At 51.0% G+C, this 24,714-nt stretch overlaps 1 protein-coding gene across 2 annotated transcripts in view; it reads right to left on the bottom strand.

Moving 5' to 3' along the window:
• CRK (CRK proto-oncogene, adaptor protein) overlaps positions 1–24,714 on the bottom strand; it is a 43,752-nt gene that overhangs the window by 10,938 nt on the left and 8,100 nt on the right. The window contains exon 2 of one of the 2 annotated variants that reach the window (XM_044248192.1): positions 8,910–9,275. In XM_044248192.1, coding sequence (XP_044104127.1) covers positions 8,910–9,275 — 366 coding nt within the window. Of the gene's footprint in view, positions 1–8,739; positions 9,276–24,714 lie in introns of both variants that reach the window. The other variant, XM_044248191.1, reaches the window with a different exon arrangement.

Raw genomic sequence — 24,714 nt, 5'->3', positions numbered from 1 at the left:
AATTCTTTCTCCAAGTCAGAAACAAAGCGAGAATTCATACTCCTCCTCCAGATAGACAACAACCCATTAACACAGAATTCCCAAGGCCAGACCAGGGTGGATGAAGGGGGACATATATGGGTTTGAAGCTTGGCAAACTATTTCAAAGATGAAGAAAGAAAAATGGAGTATCTGCCCCAGAAATGCTATAATCTCAAGATACAAACAAATGTACTGCAGTGAGTGTAGTAGTAACTGTAATTCTAACACTACGGATTTCAAAATTCAAGTTATAGATGGAAAAAACCCCTAATTTGTCTATCAATGAACAAGAAAGACCTTATTAAGGATTTGAAGCACAAGGCAGTTAAACTTTCTTTTTATGAGGCAGGCCCTACTACCACCTTGTAGAGAAGAGACAGTGAGGACCCTTTCACTGAGGTACTATGATATTATCCTGTCAGTTTCTCACTTCCTGATCCTGTATTACACCCTTAGGAGCAAGTCTGCAAGTCAATCATGGCATCATCTCTAAAGAGGACTGAATGTTGGTACTTCTGTTTTTTCACTCCTAGGGAACTTGACGAAAACTGGCTTCTTCCCTAGCTCTGAGTAGTTCCCAGAATAAATCACAATCTTGGTACACGGGTAATCAAATCTACAGCTGGTTCAGGAGCCAAAGATTACTCAATTGATATTCACCAGTAAGGTCCCATGATAGCGAGAATGAAATGAGAACCCAAACAGCATTCATTTTTGGTAGTCATTAAACAGGAGACATTAGAGATCTGTGTGACCTCCTTTGCTGGTGTAACCCTAGGTGACTACCCTCTAGTTTCTGTCCCTACCATCTAAGAGTTGCCAGTGTTCCTCTGATCCTGACTTGCTGCAGGATTCCAACGAGCTCAGGACAGGAAACATAAACAAATTCGTAAAAATAGAGCAAGGAAAGGGCGCCTGGGTGGCTCAGTGGGTTAAGCCGCTGCCTTCGGCTCAGGTCATGATCTCAGGGTCCTGGGATCGAGTCCCGCATCGGGCTCTCTGCTCTGCAGGGAGCCTGCTTCCTCCTCTCTCTCTCTCTGCCTGCCTCTCTGCCTATTTGTAATCTCTCTCTGTCAAATAAATAAATAAAATCTTTAAAAAAAAAAAATAGAGCAAGGAAAAACACACACAGAGAGATGGATACAGAGACCTTACCCTGAAACATTTTCAAACACACCAAGAACACATTTAGTTAATATTTCAAGATTTGGCTGAAGGACAGTAAAAGTTAAGAAGATGACAGCAATCTAAAACAGAGGGTCAACAAACTATGGCCCATGAGCCAAATCCAGCTGGCTGTCTGTTTTTGTAAACAGTTCTATTAGAACACAACAAGCTCATCTGTTATTTGTCTATGGCTGTTTTGTTACAAGGACAGTTGAGTGGTTGTGACAAAAACTATATGGCCTATAAAGTCCTTTACTGAAAAAGTCTGCAGATCCATGATCTAAGGAATAGGTAATATTTAGGGTGCATCTATAGCCTTTCAAATGAATGGAAACAAATGAGAACAATTCAGCTTTAATGACTCACTTGCCTCAGAAATAGACTGAAACAAGCATGGGCTGTATCGGTAGAAAGTGGCAGGTCTAAGATTTACCTGGTAGGCTTCCAGGTGAAGAGAAAAAGCATCCCAATAAATCTTGGAAAAGAGGTCTCACTCTAGTTCTAGTCCAGGTAAGAAAAGATCTTCTTTAGCTCAACAGCTGATAATGCTTACAACTAAGTTCCCTATCCCCTTGGTGCAAGTTGGGAGATAACTACATATACCAGGTACATTTCCAGGTTCCAATGAACCTGACCTAAGGTTCCCAAACTGCAGTGTCAGAGGCACTGCAGCAAATTCAAATTTTTTTTTTTAAGACTTTATTTATTTATTTGACAGATGGAGATCACAAGTAGGCAGAGAAACAGGCAGAGAGGAGGAAGCAGGCTCCCCACTGAGCAGAGAGCCTGATGCGGGGCTCGATCCCAGGACTCTGGGACCATGACCTGAGCCGAAGGCAGGGGCCCTAACCCACTGAGCCACCCAGGCGCCCCTGCACTGCAGCAAATTCAGATGATGCCACGAAATCTTTAAAATTTTGAGGGAAACAGTAATACTTGACATATATCATGCCCTGTGAACCACTAACTCCAGGCAGTTGACAATTTCTAAATGAGATTTCTACATGGAGTCCCAAGTTATCAGGATATAAATACTTAATTTGTTTATCTGTATACCTATCTACCTAATCAACGCAAATGCTAACAATTTCTTTTGGCCTAGGACACTGAAATATTACTGAGATACTAAAGGTTATGAATCAAGAAAGTTTGGAACCTCTGGACTATACTCCTGTGTTGACAGCAAGTTCTCCAAAAGCAGAGATATCCAAATAAATGCTTAAAAATCATCCGTGAAGGGATGCCTGGGTGGCTCAGTTGGTTAAGTGGCTGCCTTCGGCTCAGGTCATGATTCCAGGATTCTGGGATTGAGCCCTGCTTTGGGTTCCCTGCTCAGCAGAGAGCCTGCTTCTCTCTCCCCCTCTGCCTGCTGCTCTGCTTACTTGGGCTCTCTATCTATCTGTCAAATAAGTAAATAAAAATCTTAAAAAAAAAAATTATCTGTGAAGATACCAGAAGGCCTGCCTTTAACTAGAGTCTAGGCCAGTTTACGTCCAACGTACTTTCCAACTGAGATTCTATGAGCTGAAATAAAGGTAATGTCCAAGGATGGAAAAGCAGATATCTCTCTCAATGAACGATACAGAAATCTTTAGCTACAATTCCAGAAAAAGACAAATTGACACAGGAAGAACTTGCCACTTGTGTTCTTACACTTTCCATTCTCATTTTTTTTTTCCTAACAAAGGGAAAAGTGGGATCTTTACTCCAAATGCCTATGCATAGGTCAAAAGGCCTAACCAACTTGGGTTTTATAGAGCACCACATGAGAAGATATAGAGTTGATGTAGCCACTAACGCATATAATCAGGGACCTAAAGCACTTTACAACCTTTCCCATCTGTGTTGAGGAACAGGCCCAAGCCTAAGAACACCTGAGTAGCTCCATGATGACTCTAAAGTCTTATAGTCTATCAAAGGCAAAATGCCAGCTTTAATCAAAGAATGTAAGTTATCTGATCAGTGCATTTAAAAGTAATGTGATTGTTCTGGACAGTCTACAGAGGCATTAAAAAAGTTTAACACCTGCAGTTCACAAGATTTGTACTATTCCAGCTTTTAAGGAGCCATTAAACAAAAAATGAAAGCTGCCTCTGCACTATTCTAGTGTTATTTCCAGTATCTCTTATTTAAAACATACAGCATATCTGCATGTTTAAAATCTTGGAAACTCCAGAATGGAACAGATGGTATCTGATTCCGTTATACTCCCCCAGAAATGACTGACTGACCCACAGAACTCTAGTGGGCAGAGGAATACCCCTCCTTTGGTTAGCTGGAATCAATCCCTACTTTCTACAGCCTTCATCTCTACTACAGGAATCTGATGTGCAGACAAAAGGAAATATCTAATAACTTATTTTCAACTGGGGGACTGTGGTAATAGCAAATGTACCAATGCAGAAAAATTTCATCTTTAAGGTGAGGGCAGGTGGTTCTTGAACCCCATTTTTTAAGATTTATTTATTTATTTTTATTATTATTATTATTTTTAAAGATTTTATTTATTTATTTGACAGAGAGAGATTACAAGTAGGCAGAGAGGCAGGCAGAGAGAGAGAGGAGGAAGCAGGCTCCCTGCTGAGCAGAGAGCCCGATGCGGGACTCGATCCCAGGATCCTGAGATCATGACCTGAGCCGAAGGCAGCGGCTTAACCCACTGAGCCACCCAGGCGCCCCTAAGATTTATTTTTTAAGTACAGAAATCCTTTCTTCAAACAAAATCTTAGAGAGATCCAAATATGTAAAACAGTTAAAAATAGAACTGCTTTGGTTGAAGCAAGAGAGGGAACACAGAGCCTTGCACCCTTGGTGTCCCCCCTCTCTTGAGGGATACTGAGAAGCAGTCTGAAGACTGCTGGTCTAACACAGTATCTCCAGAGCCCTACCCAATTCTAAAATGCAATGATTCTAATTTATCAACTTCAAGTTAAGTGTAAAATTCCACTAAAATGTAGTGTAAAATGTAAACTAGGTCATTCATAACCATGAATGTTTTGTTTAACCAGAATGGTCAGACCAGAACACCACAGCCTCCTACTCTTATCTCCCAGTGTCACCTCAATAGGGACAAGGCATCAGCTCTTATAAAAACCCAGAGATAGGGAAGAAGAGCTGTAGACAACTGTGTCCTGTACAGCTGTATTGTACTGACTGCACAACTGTCCTCACACACAGTCCAACTGCGGATATACTCCCAGTGAAGCCACACAAAACCTATACTGAGAAGGGCAGCAGCACGGTTATAAAGCAGTAAGAGTCACAGACAGAACCGAGCATGGTAGAGAAGGCGCCACAGTGGATTTGGGTTCATCCTGTCTCTACCTCCAAATAGATTAAACAGTCCAATCTGTCTAAACATCAGTTCTTTTTACATAATAAATAAAGATACCGAAGGTTCTTTCCTGCTCTAAAATTCTATGATGCTAAACTGACACATTTTTAAGTACGTAAGGTATTATAAAGCTATTACTTTGGGGTATATGTTTTAACCTGAAGGAAGCCATCTTTAGCAATCAACATATGTGGCTCAAAACCAGTATCTAGGGGCGCCTGGGTGGCTCAGTGGGTTAAAGCCTCTGCCTTCAGCTCAGGTCATGATCCCAGGACCCTGGGATCGAGCCCCGCATCAGGCTCTCTGCTCAGCGGGGAGCCTGCTTCCTCCTCTCTCTCTCTGTTTGCCTCTCTGCCTACTTGTGATCTCTGTCTGTCAAATAAATAAAAATCTTTAAAACAAAACAAAACAAAACAGTATCTAACCAAAAAACAAAACTTACTGAAATCACCTATTTCACAAGATTTATGTTTCACAGCAGGGAGAGCAGCTCAAACATTCCTAAGCACTGCAGCCTCTAATCAAGGCAGGCATCATTAAAAACACAGTTCCCTCTGGGCGCCCAGGTGGCTCGGTTGGTTAAGTAGCTGCCTTCAGCTGGGGCTGTGATCCCAGGGTTCTGGGATCGAGTCCCATATGGGGCTCCTTGCTCAGCGGGGAGACTGCTTCTCCCTCTGCTTGTGCTCTCTCTCAAAAAATAAAAAAAAAAATATATATATATATATATATATAAACAAAACAGGGGCGCCTGGGTGGCTCAGTGGGTTAAGCGAGCCTTTGGCTCACTCAGGTCATGATCTCAGGGTCCTGGGACTCTGCTTGGTGGGGCGCTTGCGTCCCCCCCCCCCGCCTACTTGTGATTTCTCTATAAAATAAATAAATAAAATCTTAAAAACAAAACAAAACAAACAAAAAAACCCAGCTCTCTTTAAGAAAGAAATGCAGAGCAGCTGGGTGGCTCAGTTGGTTAAGTGTGGTCTTCGACTCAGACTGTGATCCCAAGTCCTGGGCTCGAGTACTGCATTGGGCTCCCTGGTCCACAGGGAGCCTGTTTCTCCCTGTCTCTGCCTCTCATGATCTCAGGGTCCTGGGATCGAGTCCCGCATCGGGCTCTCTGCTCAGCAGGGAGCCTGCTTCCTCCTCTCTCTCTCTCAATCTGCCTGACTCTCTGCCTGCTTGTAATATCTCTGTCAAATAAATAAATAAAATCTTTAAAAAAAAAAATAAAAAAAAATAAATAAGTAAAATCTTTTTTTTTTTAAAAGATTTTATTTATTTATTTGACAGAGAGACAGATAGCAAGAGAGAGAACACAAGCAGGGGGAGTGAGAGAGGAAGAAGGCGGCTTCCCGCCAAGCAGGGGAGCCCGATGGGGGGCTCAATCCCAGGACCCTGGGATCATGACCCAAGCCGAAGGCAGATGGTTAACAACTGAGCCATCCAGGAGCCCCTAAGTAAAATCTTAAAAAAAAAAGAAAGAAAATGCAGGGGCACCCAGCTGTCTCAGTTGGTAGACCATGTAACTCTTGTCTTGGGGTTGGGTTAATTTAACCCCGCCCTGGATGTAGCAATTACTTAAAAATAAAATCTTAGGGACTCCTGGGTGGCTCAGTTGGTTATGCACTGGACTCTGGCTCAGGTCATGGTCTTGGGGTCCTGGGATGGAGCCGAGTTGCAACTCTCACTCTGCAGGGAGTTTGCTTGCTTGTCCCTCTCCCTCTGCCCCTCCCCCTGCTCATGCTCCCCACCTCTCTCAAATAAAATCCTTATTTAAAAAAAAAAAAAAAGAAAAAAATGAAGGGGCACCCGGGTGGCTCAACTGCTTGTGTCCAACTCTTGATCTAAGCTCAGGTTTTGATCTAGAGTTGTGAGTTTGAGCCCCACATTGATCTTACTTAGGAAAAATAAAAATAAAAAAGTAAAAAGGGAGGGCACCTGGGTGGCTCCATCAGTTAGCATCGAACTTTTTTTTTTTTTCCCAATTTATTTATTTTCAGAAAAACAGTATTCATTATTTTTTCACCACACCCAGTGCTCCATGCAAGCCGTGCCCTCTATAATACCCACCACCTGGTACCCCAACCTCCCACCCCCCCGCCACTTCACACCCCTCAGATTGTTTTTCAGAGTCCATAGTCTCTCATGGTTAGCATCCAACTTTTGATTTCGGCTCAGGTCATGATCTCAGGGTCCTGGGAATGAGCCCTACATCAGGCACGGGGCCTGGAAGAGTCTGCTTCTCTCTCTCTCCCCTCCCCCTCATATTCATGCACATGAGCTCTCTAATAAACATATGTATCTCTGGAGTGCCTGGGTGGTTCAGCCGGTTAAGGGTCTGCCATCAGCTCAGGTCATGATCCCAGCATCCTGGGATCAAATCCTGCGTCAGGCTCCCTGCGCTCAGTGGGAAGTCTGCTTCTTCTTTCCCTTGCTCATGTGCTCTCTCTCTCTCTCTCTACAATAATAAATAAAATCTTTTTTAAAAAATAGATGAATCTTTTAATAAAGGAAGAAGGAAAGAAGGAAGCGGGGGAAGGGAATGCAAATGGAAACAAAATTAACGTCATGACTATTGTTTCCTGGCTGTTAGCTGGCTTGTTTCATGACTGCTAGTTTTCATACTCCAGCCCAGTGCTAACAAGGTCTGCAAAAAATGTCAGGAATCCCATCTGCCATATGCACAGCACCATGTTGGATGTTGACATCATCTGAACTTAAATGAAAACACAAGGCAAGAAACTTGTTTTCATTATCCTGCAAACTCAGAGTGGTGGAAATAATGGTGTGACCTGTAATTTCGTTTCTTATCAAAGCAGAGACATGCTACTTTTAAGTCACAACGCAATCTCAAAAAATAAGCACCAAAAAATACATTTTTTATATTTGACGCCTGGGTGGCTCAGTTGGTTAAGCAGCTGCCTTCGGCTCAGGTCATGATTCCAGCGTCCTGGGATCGAGTCCCACATGGGGCTCCTTGCTCGGCAGGGAGCCTGCTTCTCCCTCTGCCTCTGCCTTCCACTCTGTCTGCCTGTGCTCGCTCTCGCTCGCACTCTCTCTCTCTCTGACAAATAAATAAATAAATAAAATCTTAAAAAAAAAAAAAAAAAAAGACACATTTTTCAGTCAAACCTCTAAGACTCAACTAGCCTTCTTTGCAGCCACTATCCAGAATGTAAAAGAAAATTTTCAAATCCAATAATATCAGAGACTGGCTCAAATAAATCCCAGTTTATTCTGTAGGCTAACACTTCTACTTAGGCAGAAGGCAGCTTTACTCCCACTGTGTGAACACGACCCAAAGGAAACAGCACTTAGAGATCTCAGTTTATAAAAATATACTTTTGCTCCTTCTCTGCTAGTCTGAGCTTCCATAACTTCAGCCTGTACTTATGAAAGTTAGCTACTTACTTACATTCAAGTTCTATCAGTAGGTTCTGAAAGATGGCATGCCACTTTTGTACAAGCTTTTACTCTGAACCACTAGCTCTGTGTATCTCAGGGAGGGAGGGAGAGAGGGAGGAGAGAAGAGACAAAGCTGTGAATGTTAAAGAGAGGAATAAAGGAATAGACCCAATGCAATAGTTGACCAAAGGAGACAGACTACCAAGCATAACCATTCGCCGTAAAAGGCAGAAATTTACTCCTCAGGAGGAACGGGCTTCCTCGCTGTAAAATGCACCAAACAACAAAAACCAAGTAAACCTGCTGTTCCTTGGAACACACAGTTTTGGGTATGGATCTTTTCTCACCTGTTCTATGCTTTACTGTTCCTCCTGAATTCTTACTTGATAAACAAAAGCAGTCAATGGTAAGAACTCTATGCCCCCTAAAGAAGAAACATGTTTTTTTGTGGGAAAGCCCACCTTATTTTAGACATTGATAAACAGAAAGAAAGAATCAGAGTAGAAGATAGATGAGAAAAAAATATTTTAAGTTAATTCCTGTGAATTCAGGTGGTGTTATCAAAGAAATCAAAGTAGTTTAGTAGATCAATCAAAACATTCAGTTATACAATTTTAAGCTTACTTATTCCAAAATAGGTTTTCTACAAAAAAAGAGAAAACCTAACATTAATGCCAAAATCAGTACTTAATGGTTCAACATCTACAATATCACAATGCTGGTGTTTGTATTCAGCATTCCTACAAAGCTCTAAGAGGTGTGAAAGGGAGACCCTGTAGCAGATCTCTTCTTTCTACATTTTGCACATTATGTACCTCCAAAGCCAAGGCTGTCTTGTCGTAGGCATTAGGGACTCGCTTCTGGATTACCCTGGCATAAATGGGCCCATTCTGGAGGTTAGGGAGCGGAGTGTTGACGCTGGGTTGGGCATAGGGCCCAGGCTCCGGCCCACCCAGTGGCTGTGGGTGGGAACCCTCCTGGTTACCTCCAATCAGAGCCGATACTGAGGCGGAGGCAGGTCTATACTTCTCGACGTAAGGGACTGGAATCATCCCCCTCTTGCCTTCGCTGTCCTCTGCATTCCACCACTGCTCTTCAGGCTTATCCCGGATTCTCAGGATGTCTCCTTTCTTAAAGGGAAGATCTTCTTCATCATTCCCATTAAAGTCAAAGAGGGCTCGCACATACTCTGCCTCCTCCTGCCTGAGAATCACTCCACTACCCTGCCTGGATCTGGAAACTGGTTCTATCAATGTTGTAGTGTCCAAATAATGTATTTTGTAGAATTCCAGTAAAGCAGGCAATGAATCAAACTCTTGATCTCCTATTCGGAGTCTGGAGGGGCTCACCCCTGGAAAAAAACAGAGCAGGCTATTATTTAAAGACATATTACAAAGGAGATAAAATGCAGATTTTAACCATTTCCTAAACACATTTACTCAATACTTAATCAGAAAAAAAATCTAGAAAAGATAACCCTTCTCCTTATGGTATACTGAAAATCATACTCTGTAGTTAAAACATACCCTAAAAAGATGCCCATCACCACCTACAGCAGAGATGGAACAGAAGGCCTTCACAGACCAGGCCGGTCAGGGCATGCTTTCATACTGGATCAAAGACAAAGCAACATGGAGACTTTTTTGTTCATTCTCCCAAAATGTTCCGTGCTATCCCATTTACAGAGTAGCATAAGGTTCAAGGTTTTGTTGTAATCTTCTTTTCAACCTCAGGAAATGTAGCAACTCTCCTTTTTCATAGGTCCCAGCAGCTTTTCCAAGAAGAGGTGGGGAGAACTTGCCATCTATCTACACCAGGCTCATACATTCCTTCTCTTCACATCTAGAATGTACAATTTCTAACAAAAAAAAAAGATGTTTTTGTTGTTTTTTTTGGAAGTGAGTTCTATGCCCAGTGTGGGGCTTAAACTCACAACCCTGAGATCAAGGGTTCCATGCTCTAGTAACTAGGCCAGCCAGGCACCCTCAATTTCATTTCCGACAGCTACCAAAACAAACAAACAAGCAAGCAAACAAAAAACCTTAATTAGGCAAAAGAACCAAGGAGTCTAAAAAGAGAAACCAGGAAGCTAACTGCTTAACAATCAATTCCTAAGGTCTGCACTGAAATAAAACATGTAAACCATATCGCTCCTTCAGGTCACAAAAAAACAGTAAATAAGGATGCCTGAAAAAATAAAAAGTGTTAAAATTCTCAACCTCGGGGGGTGCCTGGGTGGCTCAGTGGCTTAAGCCGCTGCCTTCGGCTGCCTTCGGCTCAGGTCATGATCTCAGGGTCCTGGGATCGAGTCCCGCATCGGGCTCTCTGTTTGGCAGGGAGCCTGCTTCCCTCTCTCTCTCTGCCTGCCTCTCCATCTACTTGTGATTTCTCTCTGTCAAATAAATAAATAAAATCTTTAAAAAAAAAAAAAAATTCTCAACCTCTGGGAGCACACATGCTTCCAAATGTGTTCCCTCAGAGGGTATAGCTCAGGCACTGAGCATCTGACTGCAGAATATATTCCCGCTCTATCCCAAAAGTCTAGAAGTCAAAGATAATAAATTAACATGCATCAGTTCAAATGAAAAAGTTTCTAGTGAAGAATACACTTTTTTTTTTTTTAAGATTTTATTTATTTGTCAGAGAGAGAGGAGCAAGAGTGAGCACAGGCAGACAGAGTGGCAGGCAGAGGCAGAGGGAGAAGCAGGCTCCCCGCCAAGCAAGGAGCCCGATGTGGGACTTGATCCCAGGACGCTGGGATCATGACCTGAGCTGAAGGCAGCCGCCCAACCAACTGAGCCACCCAGGCATCCCCACCTTTTTTTTTTTTTTTTAAGATTTTTATTTATTTATTTGACAGAGAGATCAAAAGTAGGCAGAGAGGCGGGGGGGGGGGGAGTAGGCTCCCTGCTGAGCAGAGAGCCCAATGTGGGGCTCGATCCCAGGACCCTGAGATCATGACCTGAGCTGAAGGCAGAGGCTTAACCCACTGAGCCACCCAGGATCCCCAGGAATATACCCTTTAACACACACTCTGCTAAGCATCAAAATATCAAATCATCTTTATTGGATTTTTTTTACCTTTTGGTTTCCTGGTAAAGTAATAAAATAAAACAGAAAACTGTTTTTTGCAGAGTTTGTTTTTTGTTTTTTTAACCACCCTTAATCTACAATTCAACATTAAGTTACAACCTCCCAAATCTAAATATGTGTGTGTGTGTGTACAAGTATGTCATAAATATATACAAGTGTTTTATAGTTAGGTAATATAAATTTTTTTTTTAAGATTTTATTTTATTTATTTGAGAGAGAGAGAGACAGTGAGAGAGAGAATGAGCGAGGAGAAGGTCAGAGAGCGAAGCAGACTCCCCATGGAGCTGGGAGCCTGATGTGGGACTCGATAGTGTAAGGGTGGGGCAGACTGAGTGGAGTCATCCAATCAGTAGGCCGTAGGTATATCCGCTGGGAAGGTTGAAATTCAATTGGCCACCTGTGTAGGGGCGGGGCTCAACCACCCCCATAAAGGTTGCTCTGCCAGGCTGCCGCGGGGGGCTGCTGCAGGAGAGCCGGGGGCTCCTGCAGGAGAGCAGCGGCTGCTACAGGAGGGATGAAGTCGGCGGAGAGCGGTGAAGTCGGCGGAGAGCGGTGAAGTCGGCGGAGAGCGGTGAAGTCGGCGGAGAGCGGTGAAGTCGGCGGAGAGCGGTGAAGTCGGCGGAGAGCGGTGAAGTCGGCGGAGAGCGGTGAAGTCGGCGGAGAGCGGTGAAGTCGGCGGAGAGCGGTGAAGTCGGCGGAGAGCGGTGAAGTGGAGCGGAGAGCGGTGGAAGTCGCAGAAGAGCAGGGGAGTCAACGGTGTATAGTAGAGCTGTAACAGCTCTTGTAAGAGCTATAACCGCGTTTGGCGGCCCACCCTCCGGCGGCGGCCCCGAGCGCCGCCGCCTGCAGCCTCCGGCGGCGGCCCCGAGCGCCGCCGCCTGCACCCTCCGGCGGCGGCCCCGAGCGCCGCCGCCTGCAGCCTCCGGCGGCGGCCCCGAGCGCCGCCGCCTGCAGCCTCCGGCGGCGGCCCCGAGCGCCGCCGCCTGCAGCCTCCGGCGGCGGCCCCGAGCGCCGCCGCCTGCAGCCTCCGGCGGCGGCCCCGAGCGCCGCCGCCTGCAGCCTCCGGCGGCGGCCCCGAGCGCCGCCGCCTGCAGCCTCCGGCGGCGGCCCCGAGCGCCGCCGCCTGCACCCTCCGGCGGCGGCCCCGAGCGCCGCCGCCTGCAGCCTCCGGCGGCGGCCCCGAGCGCCGCCGCCTGCAGCCTCCGGCGGCGGCCCCGAGCGCCGCCGCCTGCAGCCTCCGGCGGCGGCCCCGAGCGCCGCCGCCTGCAGCCTCCGGCGGCGGCCCCGAGCGCCGCCGCCTGCAGCCTCCGGCGGCGGCCCCGAGCGCCGCCGCCTGCAGCCTCCGGCGGCGGCCCCGAGCGCCGCCGCCTGCACCCTCCGGCGGCGGCCCCGAGCGCCGCCGCCTGCAGCCTCCGGCGGCGGCCCCGAGCGCCGCCGCCTGCAGCCTCCGGCGGCGGCCCCGAGCGCCGCCGCCTGCACCCTCCGGCGGCGGCCCCGAGCGCCGCCGCCTGCAGCCTCCGGCGGCGGCCCCGAGCGCCGCCGCCTGCACCCTCCGGCGGCGGCCCCGAGCGCCGCCGCCTGCACCCTCCGGCGGCGGCCCCGAGCGCCGCCGCCTGCAGCCTCCGGCGGCGGCCCCGAGCGCCGCCGCCTGCACCCTCCGGCGGCGGCCCCGAGCGCCGCCGCCTGCAGCCTCCGGCGGCGGCCCCGAGCGCCGCCGCCTGCACCCTCCGGCGGCGGCCCCGAGCGCCGCCGCCTGCACCCTCCGGCGGCGGCCCCGAGCACCGTCGCCTGCAGCTTCCAGCCTCCGGCCCCGAGCGCCGTCGCCTGCAGCTTCCAGCCTCCGGCCCCGAGCGCCGTCGCCTGCAGCTTCCAGCCTCCGGCCTCGAGCGCCGCCGCCTGCAGCTTCCAGCCTCCGGCGGCGGCCCCGAGCACCGCCGCCTGCAGCTTCTAGCCTCCGGCGGCGGCCCCGAGCCATCGCCTGCAGCCTGCAGCCTCCGGCGGCCCAGCAGTCCAGTCGTCTGTGGTCCAGTTGTCAGCGGTCCCTCGACGCCTGCGGTCCTGAGACATCTGCGGTCCAGTTGTCAGCGGTCCCTCGACGCCTGCGGTCCTGAGACGTCTGCGGTCCAGTTGTCAGCGGTCCCTCGACGCCTGCGGTCCTGAGACATCTGCGGTCCAGTTGTCAGCGGTCCCTCGACGCCTGCGGTCCTGAGACGTCTGCGGTCCAGTTGTCAGCGGTCCCTCGACGCCTGCGGTCCTGAGACATCTGCGGTCCAGTTGTCAGCGGTCCCTCGATGTCTGCGGTCCAGTTGTCAGCGGTCCCTCGATGTCTGCGGTCCAGTTGTCAGCGGTCCCTCGACGCCTGCGGTCCTGAGACATCTGCGGTCCAGTTGTCAGCGGTCCCTCGACGCCTGCGGTCCTGAGACATCTGCGGTCCAGTTGTCAGCGGTCCCTCGACGCCTGCGGTCCTGAGACGTCTGCGGTCCAGTTGTCAGCGTTCCCTCGACGCCTGCGGTCCTGAGACGTCTGCGGTCCAGTTGTCAGCGGTCCCTCGACGCCTGCGGTCCTGAGACATCTGCGGTCCAGTTGTCAGCGGTCCCTCGATGTCTGCGGTCCAGTTGTCAGCGGTCCCTCGATGTCTGCGGTCCAGTTGTCAGCGGTCCCTCGACGCCTGCGGTCCTGAGACATCTGCGGTCCAGTTGTCAGCGGTCCCTCGACGCCTGCGGTCCTGAGACATCTGCGGTCCAGTTGTCAGCGGTCCCTCGACGCCTGCGGTGCCAGCGGCCCTGCCCCGCACTCCAGGACCCTCAGCAGTGACACAGTGAGAAACGACCTAGATGTCAGCAACCTCATTGGGAGTAGGCTCGCCGGGGTCAAAGTTGTCATCTTTTATAAAAGAAAGCCCTGACCGGTCAGTGCGATTCATGATGCTTGGCGCGAAATAAAGCTTTGCTTGACCTTCGCTTTGTATCAGTCTCGTTCCTTTGATCACGGACCCTAACATTTGGGGGCTCGTCCGGGATCAAACGACGAGAACTGAGCCAGCATCAGAATTTTTAAGAAAAGCCTCCGGAGGTATTGGGTTTGGAGGTATTGGGTTTGGAGGTATTGGGTTTGGAGGTATTAGGTTTCGAAGTATTGGGTTCCGAGGTATTGGGATCCTATCCGTCTGTCTGGTTGGAGCTCCAGGGTATAGCCCACCGGGGAGAAGCTGGACGCAGCCATGCTCCCCAGGGCTGGAGTGGATGCGGGGACGCCCCATCCCTCTGCTGATAGATCGACAGGGGGTTCGAGTCCCCTTGGGCGGTCGGGGGGTTCGAGTCCCCCTGCGCGGTCGGGGGGTTCGAGTCCCCCTGGGCGGTTGGGGGGTTCGAGTCCCCCTGGGCGGTCGAGGGGTTCGAGTCCCCTTAGGCGGTTGGAAGATGAAAATAGCCGCCATAAGTGGCAAATTTTGGGTAAGAATCGCTGGGTCTGCAGTTGTCTTTGTCTGGTTCTTTTGTTATCTATTGTGTGGTGTTTTGTGGACCAAAAAAGCCCCCCCCAGCAGCAGGCTCTGGATAAGGATCACTGGGTCTACGTTTGTTTTTGTCTTGTTCTTTTGTTGTTGTCTGTTGTGCTGTTTGTTGTATTTGGAGAAATGGGACAAACAGAGAATAAGGGGCCTGTGACACCCCTAGGTCTTGTTCTTGAACATTTCAAAGATTTTCAAGGTAAAGCCACTCATTCAGGTGATACGGTTTATCCGGGAAAACTAAAAACACTCTGTCAATTAGAATGGCCCAATTTCTCCACAGGGTGGCCACCGGAAGGAACGTTTGCCTTGGCTCAGATATATTCTACCCTGAGTGAGGTCTTGGATCTACATCGAGACCAAGTACCATATATTGTGGCCTGGCGATACCTGATAGAAGAGCCACCGTCATGGCTCAAGTCCCATCTTCCACCTGCTAATGAAATTATTTCTCTCCCTCTAAGGCAGGTTGGAGCACCAAAACCAGAACAAGCAGATAAGGGGGATTCAGGGAAGAAGACCGTTCTACCTCCATCAGATATGGAGGATGCGGAATTCGCCCCCCTTTATTTGTCTTCTAAATCTGACTCTCGGTCCCAAAATGTCTTTACAAGTCCACCTCATACACGGTCGGGATCCACCTATGGGATCACCATGCGGCGAGACTGCCCTGATCCTTCCCCTTTCCCCTATCCTCCTCAGCCTTCCTCTACCTCACTGGTACGGTCTGCGCCGATGCTGCCCCTTCGTGAGGTTGCTCTACCAGAGGGGAGAGGGCGGCCTTACTTAAGCTATATCCCTTTCTCCTCTTCTGACATCTATAACTGGAAAACCCAACACAAATCCTTTTCTGATCACCCTCAGGATTTAATTAGCCTCTTGGAAACTGTTTTTCTTACTCACCAACCCACCTGGGTAGATGTTCAACAGCTCCTTATGGCTCTCTTTAATGGGGAGGAACGGGATCGCATCATGCGAGAAACCCATAAGGTGATAAGCGAGAGACTTGGCAGGGACCTCGATCCCCGCCGGATGGAGGACTACTGCCCGAGGGAATCTCCCGACTGGGATCCAAACTCTGATGAAGGTAAGGAGAGCTTACGTTTCTACCGCCAGGCTCTATTGGGAGGCCTCCGTGCAGCAGCAAGGAGACCCATAAATTTATCCAAAATTAGTACAGTGACTCAAGGTAAGAATGAGTCTCCAGGAGCCTTCCTAGAAAGGCTAATTGAAGCCTATAAAATGTATAGCCCGATCAATCCTGAGGCACCTGAAAATCAGAGGGCAATGAATCTTGCTTTTGCAAGTCAGTCAGCCCCAGATATAAGGAGAAAACTTCAGAAAATCGAAGGATTTGAAGGAAAAAATCTGACTGAGTTAGTGGGAATAGCAGAAAAGGTATTTAACAACAGGGATGCACAAGAGGATGAAAAAGAGACAAAAAAATTGGTTAAGGTTTTGACATTACATGAGGCAGGGAGGAGACGGCTAGGGGATAGTAAATGGAAGGAAAAACCTAAGCAGAGAGAAGGCAGGCGGGAAGACTTAGATTCCAATCAGTGTGCTTACTGTAAAGAAAAAGGACATTGGGCCAGGGAGTGCCCTAAAAGGAAGACGGCAATGCTTGCCACCAGAGATTGAAGGGGCCATGGTTCGGAACCCCTCCCCGAACCTCGGGTAAAAATTGAAGTGGAGGGGAAATCAGTTGATTTTTTGGTAGACACAGGGGCCCAATTTTCATCGTTACTTAAACCTATGGGAAAACTATCTGGAGAGGAAGTTTGGGTACAAGGAGCAAATGGCACAGAGAGACATAAATGGACAACAGAAAGGACTTTAAATTTAGCCTCGGGATTAGTTAAACATCGATTTTTGGTCCTCCCTAATGCCCCATATAATTTGATGGGAAGAGATCTCCTCCACAAGTTAAGAGCTGGCATTCAGTTTTCAGAAGGAGATATGACTGTAACATTGAGACAACCCACTGTACAGGTGCTTATGGCAGCAGTGGATGAATACCGCCTTTACGAACCAGTCTCAAAACCAAAGAAGACAAAGGGGGAAAGCCTCCTCCAAATCCTACAGAACGAGTTTCCTGAGGTCTGGGCAGAAGGGAAGCCCCCTGGCTTGGCTAAAGAACAACCTCCAGTGGTGGTACAATTAAAGGCGACAGCTACGGCTATACGCGTCCGGCAATATCCTCTTTCCCAGGAAGCAAAGGAAGGGATCAGGAAACACATTAACCGCCTCCGGGGAGACGGGATTTTAGTTCCTTGTAAATCTTCATGGAACACTCCTTTGCTCCCCGTTAAAAAGGCCGAGACTGGGGAATACCGACCAGTTCAGGACTTGCGGGAAGTTAACAAACGGGTTGAAGATATACACCCAACAGTGCCTAACCCCTATACCCTACTCTCCCTCCTGGGCCCCAAAAGAACTGTATATACTGTCTTAGATTTAAAGGATGCATTTTTCTGTATACCTATAGCAAGGGAATCTCAGCCCCTTTTTGCTTTTGAGTGGTCTGACCCACAGGAGGGGTTTCAAGGCCAGCTCACCTGGACAAGACTTCCCCAAGGATTCAAGAATTCGCCCACCATTTTTGATGAGGCCCTGCATGAGGATTTGCGTGAGTACAGAATTTCTAATCCAGGAGTCACTCTGTTACAATACGTTGATGACTTGCTAGTAGCCGCCGAGGACTATGAGTCGTGTTTGTGGGGGACGAGAGCTCTCTTACAGGCTCTGCAGACAAAAGGGTATCGGGTGTCAGCAAAGAAAGCACAGCTCTGTCAGAGCTATGCCACTTATCTAGGCTTTGACCTCCATGAGGGAGTACGTTCACTGTCTGAATCCAGGAAACAGGTGATTACCCGATACCCCCGTCCCACCACGTCCCGACAAGTAAGGGAGTTTCTTGGAACAGTGGGCTACTGTAGGCTATGGATACCACGGTTTGCAGAGATTGCCCGACCGCTCTATGAACTGACAAAAGGAGGGCTCACTAGGATTGAGTGGACAGCTGAAGCAGAGGGAGCATTTCGGGAATTACAGACAGCCTTGCTGAGTGCCCCAGCATTGGCCATCCCAGATGTAACCAAACCCTTCCAATTATACGTGGATGAAAAATCGGGAGTGGCCAAAGGAGTTTTAACTCAGACTCTGGGACCTTGGCGAAGACCAGTGGCCTACCTTAGTAAGAAACTAGACCCAGTAGCAGCTGGGTTCCCTCCTTGCCTCCGCATAATTGCCGCAACAGCCCTCCTGGTTAAGGATGCGAGCAAATTAACTTTAGGCCAAAATCTTGTTATAACCACCACACACGCGATTGAGGGCCTTCTCCGGACTCCACCAGACCGATGGATGACGAACGCCCGAGTAACGGGGTATCAGGCCCTTCTCCTCAATGAACCAAAAGTGGCCTTCCGACCCCCAGCAGTGCTAAATCCAGCCACACTGCTGCCAGAAGAGCTAGCTGACCATCCACATGATTGTGGGGAGGTCTTAACCCAAGTCACAGGAATAAGGCCGGATCTCAGAGACATTCCCCTCCCAGATGCCGAGATGACTCTGTTCACAGATGGGAGCAGCTACATAGTCAATGGAAAGAGGTATGCAGGGGCCGCGGTGGTTTCTCCTGAGCAGAGACTCTGGACAGCAGCCCTGCCACATGGAACTTCGGCACAGAGAGCAGAACTAATTGCACTCACGAAGGCACTGCAGATGGCCAAAGGAAAAACCACCAACATCTATACGGACAGCAGGTATGCCTTTGCTACACTGCACATACATGGGGCTATTTATAAAGAAAGGGGCCTATTAACAGCAGAAGGAAAAGGAATTAAAAACAGAAGAGAAATATTAGCTCTCCTCCAGGCTATTTGGGACCCGAAAAAGGTGGCTGTTATGCATTGCCCAGGACATCAAAAGGGGACTGATCTGATTTCAAAAGGAAACTACTTAGCAGATCAAGCCGCAAAGCAAGCAGCTCGAGAAAAAGTGCAAGAACTAGTTGCACTCCCGGCTCCAGCACTACCAGAAAAACCAAACTATTCAGAAGAGGATTTAAAGTATTTACAGAAATGGGTTGAATTAGACTATGAAGGGGACTGGGCCAAGACAAAAATAGGAAAAATAATTCTTCCTCGAAGACTAGGTAAGAAGTTAGTAGGCCAGATACATCAGGGTACTCATTTGGGGACACGAAAACTCAAGGAGCTTATAGGCAAGCAGTTCCAGGTTTCTAAATTAGGTCGTATGGTTCAGGATGTAGTTGATAGATGTGCCCAATGCCAGGCAGTTAATGTAGGAAGAACTAAAATGGGAAGAGGGAAAAGAGAAAGAGGTAAGGAACCAGGAATTTATTGGGAAATAGATTTTACAGAAATGAAACCTGGAAAATATGGGCACAAGTATATGTTGGTTTTTGTGGATACCTTTTCAGGCTGGGTGGAGGCTTTTCCTGCCAAGCATGAGACCGCAGGGGTAGTAGCAAAAAAGATACTAGAAGAAATAATTCCTAGGTTCGGGCTGCCTCTTGCAATTGGGTCAGACAATGGCCCTGCATTCGTAAGTTCAGTCTCACAGGCATTGGCCAAGGCTGTGGGCACAAATTGGAAATTACATTGTGCATACAGGCCCCAGAGTTCGGGGCAAGTAGAAAGAATGAATCGGACTCTTAAAGAGACCTTGACAAAACTAATTCTGGAAACTGGCGGTGGATGGGTAGATCTCCTTCCTTTTGCCCTCCTTAGAGCCCGATGTACACCTTATTTAAGCAAGGTGACCCCATTTGAAATATTGTTTGGGAGACCCCCCCCACTCTGTCCTCGGCTACAGGAGGTTGCCCTAGCAGAAATGACGGATCAGTCTGTACTCCAGTCACTGCAGGCATTACAATCTGTCTTAAAAAAAGCCCATACAGGAATCCGAGTTGCCCACACTGGAACAGAGACGGTGGAACCACATCCTTACCAACCCGGGGACTTGGTTTGGATACGTCGCTATCAAGTGGGGAATTTGGAGCCTCGTTGGAAGGGACCATTTACTGTTATCCTAACCACCCCCACAGCAGTAAAAGTGGAAGGCATCAGGGCCTGGGTTCATGCGGGTCATGTCAAACGAGCTGAGAGTAAGGATGCCCTCCAGAGATGGGAAATGCAGCCAAAGGACCCTGCTGACCATGGACTGAAACTAAGACTAAAGAAACTGTGAGTGTATTGTTGCTATACTAAAGAAAATTGGGGCGATAAAATGTTAGTCTTATATGTTCAATATAAGGTAGAACCATCTGAAAAGTCAAGGATTTGACTAATCTCCAAAGAAAAGGGGGGAATGTAAGGGTGGGGCAGACTGAGTGGAGTCATCCAATCAGTAGGCCGTAGGTATATCCGCTGGGAAGGTTGAAATTCAATTGGCCACCTGTGTAGGGGCGGGGCTCAACCACCCCCATAAAGGTTGCTCTGCCAGGCTGCCGCGGGGGGCTGCTGCAGGAGAGCCGGGGGCTCCTGCAGGAGAGCAGCGGCTGCTACAGGAGGGATGAAGTCGGCGGAGAGCGGTGAAGTCGGCGGAGAGCGGTGAAGTCGGCGGAGAGCGGTGAAGTCGGCGGAGAGCGGTGAAGTCGGCGGAGAGCGGTGAAGTCGGCGGAGAGCGGTGAAGTCGGCGGAGAGCGGTGAAGTCGGCGGAGAGCGGTGAAGTCGGCGGAGAGCGGTGAAGTCGGCGGAGAGCGGTGAAGTGGAGCGGAGAGCGGTGGAAGTCGCAGAAGAGCAGGGGAGTCAACGGTGTATAGTAGAGCTGTAACAGCTCTTGTAAGAGCTATAACCGCGTTTGGCGGTCCACCCTCCGGCGGCGGCCCCGAGCGCCGCCGCCTGCAGCCTCCGGCGGCGGCCCCGAGCGCCGCCGCCTGCACCCTCCGGCGGCGGCCCCGAGCGCCGCCGCCTGCAGCCTCCGGCGGCGGCCCCGAGCGCCGCCGCCTGCAGCCTCCGGCGGCGGCCCCGAGCGCCGCCGCCTGCAGCCTCCGGCGGCGGCCCCGAGCGCCGCCGCCTGCACCCTCCGGCGGCGGCCCCGAGCGCCGCCGCCTGCAGCCTCCGGCGGCGGCCCCGAGCGCCGCCGCCTGCAGCCTCCGGCGGCGGCCCCGAGCGCCGCCGCCTGCAGCCTCCGGCGGCGGCCCCGAGCGCCGCCGCCTGCAGCCTCCGGCGGCGGCCCCGAGCGCCGCCGCCTGCAGCCTCCGGCGGCGGCCCCGAGCGCCGCCGCCTGCAGCCTCCGGCGGCGGCCCCGAGCGCCGCCGCCTGCACCCTCCGGCGGCGGCCCCGAGCGCCGCCGCCTGCAGCCTCCGGCGGCGGCCCCGAGCGCCGCCGCCTGCAGCCTCCGGCGGCGGCCCCGAGCGCCGCCGCCTGCAGCCTCCGGCGGCGGCCCCGAGCGCCGCCGCCTGCAGCCTCCGGCGGCGGCCCCGAGCGCCGCCGCCTGCAGCCTCCGGCGGCGGCCCCGAGCGCCGCCGCCTGCAGCCTCCGGCGGCGGCCCCGAGCGCCGCCGCCTGCACCCTCCGGCGGCGGCCCCGAGCGCCGCCGCCTGCAGCCTCCGGCGGCGGCCCCGAGCGCCGCCGCCTGCAGCCTCCGGCGGCGGCCCCGAGCGCCGCCGCCTGCACCCTCCGGCGGCGGCCCCGAGCGCCGCCGCCTGCAGCCTCCGGCGGCGGCCCCGAGCGCCGCCGCCTGCACCCTCCGGCGGCGGCCCCGAGCGCCGCCGCCTGCACCCTCCGGCGGCGGCCCCGAGCGCCGCCGCCTGCAGCCTCCGGCGGCGGCCCCGAGCGCCGCCGCCTGCACCCTCCGGCGGCGGCCCCGAGCGCCGCCGCCTGCAGCCTCCGGCGGCGGCCCCGAGCGCCGCCGCCTGCACCCTCCGGCGGCGGCCCCGAGCGCCGCCGCCTGCACCCTCCGGCGGCGGCCCCGAGCACCGTCGCCTGCAGCTTCCAGCCTCCGGCCCCGAGCGCCGTCGCCTGCAGCTTCCAGCCTCCGGCCCCGAGCGCCGTCGCCTGCAGCTTCCAGCCTCCGGCCTCGAGCGCCGCCGCCTGCAGCTTCCAGCCTCCGGCGGCGGCCCCGAGCACCGCCGCCTGCAGCTTCTAGCCTCCGGCGGCGGCCCCGAGCCATCGCCTGCAGCCTGCAGCCTCCGGCGGCCCAGCAGTCCAGTCGTCTGTGGTCCAGTTGTCAGCGGTCCCTCGACGCCTGCGGTCCTGAGACATCTGCGGTCCAGTTGTCAGCGGTCCCTCGACGCCTGCGGTCCTGAGACGTCTGCGGTCCAGTTGTCAGCGGTCCCTCGACGCCTGCGGTCCTGAGACATCTGCGGTCCAGTTGTCAGCGGTCCCTCGACGCCTGCGGTCCTGAGACGTCTGCGGTCCAGTTGTCAGCGGTCCCTCGACGCCTGCGGTCCTGAGACATCTGCGGTCCAGTTGTCAGCGGTCCCTCGATGTCTGCGGTCCAGTTGTCAGCGGTCCCTCGATGTCTGCGGTCCAGTTGTCAGCGGTCCCTCGACGCCTGCGGTCCTGAGACATCTGCGGTCCAGTTGTCAGCGGTCCCTCGACGCCTGCGGTCCTGAGACATCTGCGGTCCAGTTGTCAGCGGTCCCTCGACGCCTGCGGTCCTGAGACGTCTGCGGTCCAGTTGTCAGCGTTCCCTCGACGCCTGCGGTCCTGAGACGTCTGCGGTCCAGTTGTCAGCGGTCCCTCGACGCCTGCGGTCCTGAGACATCTGCGGTCCAGTTGTCAGCGGTCCCTCGATGTCTGCGGTCCAGTTGTCAGCGGTCCCTCGATGTCTGCGGTCCAGTTGTCAGCGGTCCCTCGACGCCTGCGGTCCTGAGACATCTGCGGTCCAGTTGTCAGCGGTCCCTCGACGCCTGCGGTCCTGAGACATCTGCGGTCCAGTTGTCAGCGGTCCCTCGACGCCTGCGGTGCCAGCGGCCCTGCCCCGCACTCCAGGACCCTCAGCAGTGACACAGTGAGAAACGACCTAGATGTCAGCAACCTCATTGGGAGTAGGCTCGCCGGGGTCAAAGTTGTCATCTTTTATAAAAGAAAGCCCTGACCGGTCAGTGCGATTCATGATGCTTGGCGCGAAATAAAGCTTTGCTTGACCTTCGCTTTGTATCAGTCTCGTTCCTTTGATCACGGACCCTAACAGATAGGTAATATAAATTTTTTATCTTGCCTTTTTTTCTTATAAAAAGATTTTTATATAATAAAAAATTTCTCATCTCTTCATGAACATGACTTTTTTTTTTAAGATTTTATTTATTTGAAAGAGAGATTACAAGTAGGCAGAGAGAGAGAGGGAAGCAGGGTCTCTGCTGAGCAGAGAGCCTGATGCGGGGCTTGATCCCAAGACTCTGAGATCATGACTTGAGCCAAAGGCAGAGGCTTAACCCACTGAACCACCCAGGTGCCCCATGAATATGACTTTTAATAGCTATAAAGTATTCCTAACTTTTCACTAGTGAAAATACTATTATGAGCATTTTTGTTCTTATCTATTAAAGAGGTTTTTTATTTCATTAGAATAAATTCCTTGAAATGCACCTGCTGGATCAAAGGGTAAGAACATTAAGGTTTATGGTTTATGTTGCCAAATAGTCCTCCAAAAGATCTGTTAAGATTTTCCACTGCCACCACTGATCTAGGAGTTCCCACTTTCTCCATATCCTTGCCAAAACAGCATTTTAAAAAGCACTGCAAAGGACACCTGGGCAGCTAGTTGGTTAAGCATCTGCCTTTGGCTCAGGTCATAAACCCAGGGTCCTGGGATTGAGTCCCATATTGGGCTCCTTCTTTAGTGGGGAGCCCGCTTCTCCCTCTGCCAGCCATCCCCACTGCTTGTTCTGTCAAAAAAAATTTTTTTTAAAGATTTTATTTATTCATTTGACAGAGCGAGATCACAAGCAGGCAGAGAGGCAGCAGAGAGAGAAAGGGAAGCAGGCTGCCCACTGAGCAGAGAACCCGATTCGGGTCTCCATCCCAGGACCCTGAGACCACAACCTGAGCCGAAGGCAGCAGCCTAACCCACTGAGGCACCCAGGCGCCCTGACAAATTCTTTAAAAAAAAAAAGAAAGAAAGAAAGGATGATCACTGACAATTTGGGATGCCTGTGTGGCTCACTCCATTATGTGTACGCCTTCAGCTCAGGTCATGATCTCAGTGTCCTAGGATCTGATCCAACATCGGGCTCCCTGCTCATCAGGGAGTCTGTTTCTCCCTCTCCCACCACCCCTCTCCCGGCTCATAGGCTCTCTCTCATTGACTATTTATTTTTAAGATTTTATGTATTTGAGAGAGCATAAGCAGGAAGGAGAGAGAGAAGCAGGCTTCCTGCTGAGCAGGGAGCCTGATGCAGGACTTGATCCCAGAGATCATGACCTGAGATCATGACCTGAGCCAAAGGCAGACACTTAACCAACTGAGCCACCCAGGCGCCCCTCAATGACAATTTAATGAGAAATGCTATTTCTTTTTAAATATCATCTTTGACTGTTTGGTATATTTCAAGATTACTATTTGTACTTCTTTTGGGAGGGTTACTTGTTCAAGTCCTCTGTTAAGGGAAAATGCCCAATTTATGTTCTTCACTCCAAGAACACTGGTCCACTATCTAAAAGCCATAGTGATACGACTCAGGTCATGATCTCAGGGTCATGGGATTGAGCCCCAAGTCGGGCACCACGCTCAATGGAGAGTCAGCTTGAGATTCTTTCCCTTTTTTTCTTCCCACCCCCGCTTGCGGTCTCTCTCTCAAATAAACAAATAAATCTTTAAAAGCCACAGTGAGGGGCGCCTGGGTGGCTCAGTGGGTTAAGCCTCTGCCTTTGGCTCAGGTCATGATCTCAGGGTCCTAGGATCGAGCCCCGCATCGGGCTGTCTGCTCAGCAGGGAGCCTGCTTCCCCCTCTCTCTCTGCCTGCTTCTCTGCCTACTTGTGATCTCTCTCTCTCTCAAATAAATAAATAAAATCTTAAAAAAAAAAAAAAGCCACAGTGAGGGGCGCCTGGGTGGCTCAGTGGATTAAGCCTCTGCCTTCGGCTCAGGTCATGATCTCAGGGTCCTGGGCTCGAGCCCCGCATAGGGCTCTCTGCTCAGCAAGGAGCCTGCTTCACATCACCCCCCATCCCCACCTGCCTCTCTGCCTACTTGTGATCTCTGTCAAATAAATAAATA

This window comes from Neovison vison, chromosome 5, assembly GCF_020171115.1.
Source record: "Neovison vison isolate M4711 chromosome 5, ASM_NN_V1, whole genome shotgun sequence".
NCBI classification, from domain to species: domain Eukaryota; kingdom Metazoa; phylum Chordata; class Mammalia; order Carnivora; family Mustelidae; genus Neogale; species Neogale vison.
This window is presented reverse-complemented; position numbering and strand designations above follow the sequence as displayed.